The following is an 8713-nucleotide window of genomic DNA, read 5'->3' on the forward strand; positions in this document are numbered from 1 at the left end:
AGGTCCTTGTTGGTTATCCATTTTAAAAATAGCAGTGTATACATGCCCATTTTTTTTCCACTGCCTCATCTTAACATGGGTATTCCTTGGTGAAGCTGTATTTCCTCTAAATAGTAGAATACAGTTCGTTCATAAACCAGGTATCAGTCCTGTTCTCCAGTTCACTGCAAGAAGTGGACTGAGGTCATATTTTCAAAATTATAGCCATTTTACTTTGCCAAGACCCCCAGGAATTTCATTTAACGTTTGGTCAAGGAATTAGCTGTATTTCTTTGTGTTAAATTAAGAAGAACACCCAGGACTCGCTGGATTTGAATTTTTCACGTCAGGTGATTGTTGAATTTACTTCTCATTTCTAATGCTCGTGCTGAGTTTATATGGAAACTTACTTTATGTCTGGAAATTAAGGACAGTAATTTAGGAAATCATAAGCTTTTGGTCTTGAAAGAAATTCCTTCATTTGTAGATATTGAAGGAAGCCGAAACTCAAAGAGGATAGGTCCCTTACTAAGACCATGCAAGCGCCCGATGGAAGAATGACGAGAGTAGGGGTTTCTGGAATGTTTTTGCCTCCTAGCTTTTGCCTTGTAGCACGCTTTATGTGCTTGTTTGTGTGTGCGTGTGTAGTTGTGTACCAAGAAGTGAAGAAAGCACATGGGTCTGCTGGGGAGGAAGTACCACTTCTTTCTTACAATGTCGAGGTATGTTTCTTTCAACACCTTCTCTGATTTCCCTTCCACAGCTGAAAAATACCAAGATCGAAGTTCTGGAAGAGGAGCTTAGGCTGGCCCGAGACGCCAATTCGGAGAATTGCAATAAGAACAAATTCCTGGATCAGAACCTGCAGAAATACCAGGCGGAGTGCTCCCAGTTCAAAGCTAAGCTCGTGAGCCTGGAGGAGCTGAAGAGACAGGCCGAGCTGGACGGCAAGTCGGCCAAGCAAAACCTAGACAAGTGCTACGGGCAGATCAAAGAACTCAACGAGAAGATCACCCGGCTGACGTACGAGATCGAGGATGAGAAGCGCAGGAGAAAGGCTGTGGAGGACAGGTTTGACCAGCAGAAGAGCGACTACGACCAGCTGCAGAAAGCACGGCAGAACGAGAAGGAGAGCCTCGGCTGGCAGAAGATGGAGTCTGAGAAGGCCATCAAGGAGAAGGAGTTCGAGATAGAGAGGTTGAGAGTGCTGCTGCAAGAGGAGGGTGCCCGGAAGAGAGAATATGAAAATGAGCTGGCAAAGGTAAGAAACCACTATAATGAGGAGATGAGTAATTTAAGGAACAAGTATGAAACAGAGATTAACATCACCAAGACTACCATCAAAGAGATATCCATGCAGAAAGAGGATGATTCTAAAAACCTCCGCAACCAGCTCGATAGACTCTCGAGGGAGAACCGAGATCTGAAGGAGGAGATCGTCCGTCTCAACGACAGCATCCTGCAGACCACGGAGCAGCGGAGGCGGGCTGAGGAGGACGCCCTGCAGCAGAAGGCCTGTGGCTCCGAGATGCTGCAGAAGAAGCAGCACCTGGAGATAGAGCTGAAGCAGGTCATCCAGCAGCGCTCCGAGGACAATGCCAGGCACAAGCAGTCCCTGGAGGAGGCGGCCAAGACCATCCAGGACAAAAACAAGGAGATCGAAAGACTCAAAACTGAGTTCCAGGAGGAGGCCAAGCGCCGCTGGGAATATGAAAATGAACTGGCTAAGGTCAGGGCCAATTACGACGAGGAAATCATCAGCTTAAAGAACCAATTCGAGACGGAGATCAACATCACCAAGACGACCATCCACCAGCTCACCCTGCAAAAGGAAGAGGACACCAGCGGCTACCGGGCCCAGATAGACACCCTCACCAGGGAAAACCGGAGCCTCTCGGAAGAAGTCAAGAGGCTGAAGAACACTCTGGCCCAGAACACGGAGACCCTCAGGAGGGTTGAAGAGAACGTCCAGCAGCAGAAGGCCACCGGCTTGGAGATGTCGCAGCGGAAACAGCAGCTGGAGGTTGAGCTGAGGCAGGTGACGCAGATGCGGACGGAAGAGAGCGCCAGGTACAAGCAGTCTCTGGACGAGGCCGCCAAGACGATCCAGGACAAAAACAAGGAGATCGACAGGTTGAAGCAGCTGATCGAGACGGAAGCCAGCCAGAGGAAGTGCCTGGAGGATGAAAACGCCAGGCTGCAGAGGGCGCAGGGCGAGCTGCAGAAAGCTCACAGCAGCGCCACGGAGACCATCAGCAAGCTGAAGGTGCAAGAACAGGAGCTGCTGCGCCTGAGGCTGGACTATGAGCGGGTGTCCCAGGAGAGGACCGTCCGGGACCAGGACATCGCCCGCTTCCAGACCTCCCTGAAGGAGCTGCAGCTGCAGAAACAGAAGGCGGAGGAGGAGTTGGCCAGGCTGAAGAGGGCAGCCTCCGAGGACTCCTCTAAGAGGAAGAAGCTGGAGGAGGAGCTGGAGGGCATGCGGAGGACCCTGAAGGAGCAGGCGATCAAGGTCACCAGCCTGACCCAGCAGCTGGAGCAGGCGTCCATCGTGAAGAAGCGGAGCGAGGACGAGCTGCGGCAGCAGCGGGATGCGCTGGATGGCCACCTGCGGGAGAAACAGAGGACCCAGGACGAGCTGCGGAGGCTGGCCTCTGAGGTTGAGGCCCTGCGGCGGCAGCTGCTGCAGGAGCAGGAGAGCGTCAGGCAGGCGCAGACGCGCAACGAGCACTTCCAGAAGGCCATCGAGGACAAGAGCCGCAGCCTGAACGAGAGCAAGATCGAGATCGAGCGGCTGCAGTCACTGACCGAGAGCCTCACCAAGGAGCACCTGATGCTGGAGGAGGAGCTCCGCCAGCTCCGGCTGGAGTACGACGACCTCCAGCGGGGCCGCAGCGAGGCGGACCACGACAAGAACGCCACCATCGCGGAGCTCCGGAACCAGCTGCAGATCAGCAACAACCGCACGCTGGAGCTGCAGGGCCTGATTAACGATTTACAGAGAGAGAGGGAAAACTTGAGACAGGAAATTGAGAGATTCCAAAAGCAGGCCTTAGAGGTATTCACAAATATTTGATCGCCGCTTGTTGCCGCTTCACTAATCCCCTCCGCGGACCTCTCCGCCGGGCTGGAGGCTTGCAGCCGTCTCACGTTTTCTCTTTGCTGTTGTCTGTCCTCATCAGACCCGCGGTGGACTGATTGTGGTGCGGTTGGCCCGTCTCTTCTCTCACCTGTGTTCTCTGTGTAACCCACGCTGGCTCCACCTTTAGAACCTTCCACCGGGTGTAAGACCTGACATCTCTTCCTCTTGATGTTCCACTCTGTTTTCTAGAAGACGGTGGCTCTTACTTTGTGAGCTGCGACCTGCGTTTGTAGTTAAAATCTTCCTAAATAAAAGCCACGTTAAAGGGCTTTTTCAGCCATGTTAAATTGCACGCTTTCTGCGCAATTTTTAAATCACTTTTTCTTGCTTGCTTTTCATGATTTTTTCTGCATGCATTAGTCTATGCTCTTTTCATCCTGGCCCTAATATGTTTCTTTTTGTTTGGCTTTTCTTTTAACCCCTAATTTTAACACTTCTTTAACTTCTAACATGTTTGACTTCTGTAAACAATATTTGTGTGGGGCTGGGGGTGGGGGGGTGGATGAGTCCATAGATCTGTATAGCTTTATTAAACACATCGATATAGCTGTAACAGGTGGCATGTAGGTACAGCCGGTGTGATAACCTGGAAAAAAATTCGCATATTTGTTCAAACCATAATTACTATTAAGAGTAAACCAGGTATACAACTGCTCGAATCTCCTATGGAAAAGTATAGTAAGTATAGAAGCCATTTATCAAAGTGGCAATGTATATGTACAGATTTTTTTTTTCCACAAACTTGTAAGATAAAATAACAGTACAACTAAGGAAAGAGGGAAAGGGCAAATAAGTAACTATATGTTGTATAAATAACAGGAAAAGAGGTCCTATGATATGATGAAACCATTATTATTATTTTTTTTTTTCCATTTCTTTCTTTTTGCATTTTAGGCATCTAATAGGATTCAGGAATCCAAGAATCAGTGCACTCAGGTGGTGCAGGAGAGGGAGAGCCTCCTGGTGAAAATCAAAGTCCTGGAACAAGACAAGGCCAGGCTGCAGAGGCTGGAGGAGGAGCTGAGTCGCGCCAAGACGACTCTGGAGGCGGAAAGCAGGCTGAAGCAGCGCCTGGAGTGTGAGAAACAGCAGATCCAGAATGACCTGAACCAGTGGAAGACGCAGTACTCCCGCAAGGAGGAGGCCATCAGGAAGATCGAGTCGGAGCGAGAGAAGAGCGAGAGAGAGAAGAACAGCCTGCGGAGCGAGATTGAAAGGCTGCAGGCGGAGATCAAGCGGATCGAGGAGAGGTGCCGGCGGAAGCTGGAGGACTCCAGCCGGGAGACGCAGTCCCAGCTGGAGACAGAGCGCTGCCGGCTGCAGAGGGAGATCGACAGGCTCAAGCAGCGCCCCTATGGGTCCCACCGTGAGACCCAGACCGAGTACGAGTGGTCCGTGGACTCCTCCAAGCTGGTGTTTGACGGGCTGAGGAAGAAGGTGACAGCCATGCAGCTGTACGAGTGCCAACTGATCGACAAGGCGACCCTGGACAAGCTGCTGAAGGGGAAGAAGTCCGTGGAGGAAGTTGCTTCTGAGATCCAACCTTTCCTCCGGGGAGCGGGAGCCATCGCTGGGGCCTCCGCTTCCCCGAAGGAAAAGTACTCCTTGGTGGAGGCCAAGAGAAAGAAGTTGATCACCCCAGAATCCACAGTCATGCTCCTGGAAGCCCAGGCAGCCACGGGTGGTATAATCGACCCCCACAGGAACGAGAAGCTGACGGTGGACAATGCCATTGCACGGGACCTCATCGACTTCGATGACCGCCAGCAGATATATACGGCGGAGAAAGCCATCACTGGCTTCGATGACCCATTTTCCGGCAAGACCGTGTCTGTGTCAGAGGCCATCAAGAAAAATCTGATTGATCGAGAGACCGGAATGCGTCTGCTGGAAGCCCAGATTGCTTCGGGGGGCGTGGTGGACCCCGTGAACAGCGTCTTTTTGCCAAAAGATGTGGCCTTGGCCCGCGGGTTGATTGACAGAGATCTGTATCGTTCCCTGAACGACCCCCGGGATAGTCAGAAGAACTTCGTGGATCCAGTCACCAAAAAGAAGGTCAGTTACATGCAGCTGAGGGAGAGGTGCAGAATTGAACCGCACACTGGGCTGCTCCTGCTGTCAGTACAGAAAAGAAGTATGTCCTTCCAAGGAATCAGACAGCCCGTGACCGTCTCTGAGCTGGTCGACTCTGGTATATTGAGACCGTCCACTGTCAATGAACTGGAGTCGGGTCAGATTTCTTACGATGAGGTTGGTGAGAGAATTAAGGACTTCCTCCAGGGTTCAAGCTGCATCGCGGGCATCTACAACGAGACCACGAAACAGAAGCTTGGCATCTACGAGGCCATGAAAATTGGCTTGGTCCGCCCCGGCACCGCCCTGGAGCTGCTGGAAGCACAGGCGGCAACTGGCTTCATTGTGGATCCCGTGAGCAACTTGAGGTTACCGGTGGAAGAAGCCTACAAACGGGGCCTGGTGGGCATCGAGTTCAAGGAGAAGCTCTTGTCTGCGGAACGAGCCGTCACCGGGTACAATGACCCTGAGACCGGAAACATCATCTCCTTGTTCCAAGCCATGAACAAGGAGCTCATTGAAAAGGGCCATGGCATCCGCCTGCTGGAAGCGCAGATTGCAACCGGTGGGATCATCGACCCGAAGGAGAGCCATCGCCTGCCTGTCAACATCGCCTACAAGAGGGGCTACTTCAACGAGGAGCTCAGTGAGATTCTCTCGGATCCGAGTGACGATACCAAAGGCTTCTTTGACCCGAACACTGAAGAAAACCTTACATATCTGCAGCTGAAAGAAAGGTGCATCAAAGACGAAGAAACTGGCCTGTGTCTCCTTCCCCTGAAAGAGAAGAAGAAACAGGTGCAGACCTCCCAGAAGAACACCCTCAGGAAGCGCAGAGTGGTCATCGTGGACCCGGAAACCAACAAGGAGATGTCGGTGCAGGAGGCCTACAAGAAGGGCCTCATAGACTACGACACCTTCAAAGAACTGTGTGAGCAGGAGTGCGAGTGGGAGGAAATAACCATCACCGGCTCGGACGGCTCCACTCGGGTGGTCCTGGTGGACAGGAAGACGGGCAGTCAGTACGACATCCAAGACACTATTGACAAGGGCCTCATCGACAGGAAGTTCTTCGAGCAGTACCGGTCCGGCAGCCTCAGCCTCACTCAGTTCGCAGATATGATCTCCTTGAAGAACGGTGTGGGTGGTGGTGTGGGCGGCAGCGTGGGCGGTGGCAGCAGCCCCGGGGGTGGCCTCAGCGATGATGTCTTTGGCAGCTCCCGACATGAGACCATCAGTAAGATCTCCACCATCTCCAGCGTCAGGAATTTAACCATCAGGAGCAGCTCCCTGTCTGAGCCCCTGGAAGAGTCCAGCCCCATCGCAGCCATCTTTGACACGGAAAACCTGGAGAAGATCTCCATTTCGGAAGGGATAGAGCGGGGCATCGTTGACAGCATCAGCGGGCAGCGGCTTTTGGAGGCTCAGGCCTGCACGGGCGGCATCATCCACCCAACCACGGGCCAGAAGCTGTCTCTCCAGGATGCGGTCTCCCAGGGCCTGATTGACCAGGATATGGCCACCAGGCTGAAGCCCGCTCAGAAAGCCTTCATTGGCTTTGAAGGAGTGAAGGGCAAGAAGAAGATGTCGGCGGCAGAGGCAGTGAAGGAAAAGTGGCTTCCCTATGAGGCCGGCCAGCGCTTCCTGGAGTTCCAGTACCTCACGGGGGGCCTGGTGGACCCCGAAGTACAAGGGAGGATAAGCACGGAGGAAGCCATCAGGAAGGGGTACATCGACGGCCGGGCAGCTCAGAGGCTGCAAGACACCAGCACCTACGGCAAGATCCTGACCTGCCCCAAAACCAAGCTGAAAATATCCTACAAGGATGCCATCAACCGCTCCATGGTGGAAGACGTCACTGGCCTGCGCCTGCTGGAGGCCGCCTCTGTGTCCTCCAAGGGCTTGCCTAGCCCCTACAACATGTCCTCTGCCCCGGGCTCCCGCTCTGGCTCCCGCTCTGGGTCCCGCTCTGGGTCCCGCTCCGGCTCCCGCAGTGGGTCCCGGAGAGGAAGCTTCGATGCCACAGGGAACTCCTCCTACTCTTACTCCTACTCCTTTAGCAGCAGCTCGATTGGGCACTAGTGGTCAGTAGGAAAGGTGGCTAGACCTCGGCGCTCGTTTATATGGATTTTCACTGTATTCAGTAATAGAAAAAGCAAACCTCGTGCTTGTGGGATAGTGATAGAACTTTTTAGGCTTAAGAAAACGTAGCCAAGGGGAGGGGGGCGGAAATACATAGCAGAGGCTGTTCTGGCTTTTTATCTTCTTAGTTCATCGGAACTAATGCAATACACTGGATGTAGTATCTATGAAGTAGCAGTAGTTGGTTATAAGGATAGCACAGATTGAATCTAGAGTTTGTTTCCTCTCTTCTGTGTTTAGATTTTTGATCACTGCTTCTTGAACTTCTTTTGGCCAATAATTCAGATTTCTATGCTTGGAGAAGAAAATAAAATTGACCTTATAGTCATCAGTCTGCTTCTCATCTAAATATTTCTATTTTATGTATTAGGAGGAAATTACCCTACTCCCCCCACCCCCACCCCCCACCCCCCCAAAAAAAAGAAGCCCTCTGAAACTCAAATGTTTGGAATAAGTCTCCTTGGATTGCATGACCCATGACCCCATATACTCTTCAGTGTACCTGTTTGGTTTGGTATTAGCTTGACTGTATATGCATGATAGTAACAATCTTTGCTTTTCTTCTATCAAAGTTTCCTGTTTATTTTGCTTGTCATTGTCTGTGTACTTTCAAAAGGTGTCTTTATGAAGTTTGCTATTCCAGCAATAAAGTTTTAAATGTTTGAAGTTTTGCGTTTTTATTTCATGATATGTTCATACACACAAGGGCATTTAGCAGAAGGTTTTTGTTTATTGTAAAATATGCCTAAAACTGTTCACTAAATACCTCTTAGGCTCCCTTAGTGGTTCAGGTGGTAAAGAGTCTGCCTGCAATGCAGGAGACCCAGATTCAATATGAAAGACCATTAAAAAGCTGTGTTAGTTCTGAATTCTTGTTAGAAGTTGGTCTTCTGAAGGTAGTTTTTTCAAGATTTCTGTACTAGATAGAGTATCAGAAAGAAGCCTGTGTAGAGGCCAGGTCGGAGGTCTGCACACACTTCTAGTTTATTCTGGGCAGTGAATAACATAGGCTAATTCACGGTCATACCCTTTAAAAACATGAAGTGGCTAAGATTCCATTTTGGGTAGCCTTAAACTACATGGTTGCATTTTTGTCCCCTAAGAGGAAAGAATTGATTTTGAATCTGTGAACCAGATTCCAGAAGAGTTCTTGGTTCTCTGTTGAAGCCTATTCTTCAGATCAAAGAAAACTAGTTCTATCACAATAGGGGCCCAATGGTTACGACCTCATTGAAACTTAATTTACTCTGTAAATGCCTTGTCTCCAAATAGTCACGTTGGAGGTTTTAGCTTCAACCTATGAATTTTGGAGGGGACACAATTGAGTCCATCCTAAAGGCCTAACCTAGAACAGGGTCAGGAGACCTCTTTAGGAAA

At 50.8% G+C, this 8713-nt stretch overlaps 1 protein-coding gene across 2 annotated transcripts in view; it reads left to right on the plus strand.

Moving 5' to 3' along the window:
• The window catches only part of LOC102411643 (desmoplakin), a 43944-nt gene extending 35942 nt beyond the window's left edge, over positions 1-8002 (plus strand). Inside the window, exons 23-24 of one of the 2 annotated variants that reach the window (XM_006044771.4) lie at positions 743-3037; positions 4016-8002. In XM_006044771.4, the coding sequence (XP_006044833.2) occupies positions 743-3037; positions 4016-7276 (5556 nt within the window). In that variant the 3' untranslated portion in view covers positions 7277-8002. The remainder of the gene's footprint in view (positions 1-742; positions 3038-4015) is intronic. The other variant, XM_006044772.4, reaches the window with a different exon arrangement.
• The last annotated feature ends 711 nt before the right edge of the window (positions 8003-8713 follow it).

This window comes from Bubalus bubalis, chromosome 2 (genome assembly GCF_019923935.1).
Source record: "Bubalus bubalis isolate 160015118507 breed Murrah chromosome 2, NDDB_SH_1, whole genome shotgun sequence".
Taxonomy (NCBI): Eukaryota; Metazoa; Chordata; class Mammalia; order Artiodactyla; family Bovidae; genus Bubalus; species Bubalus bubalis.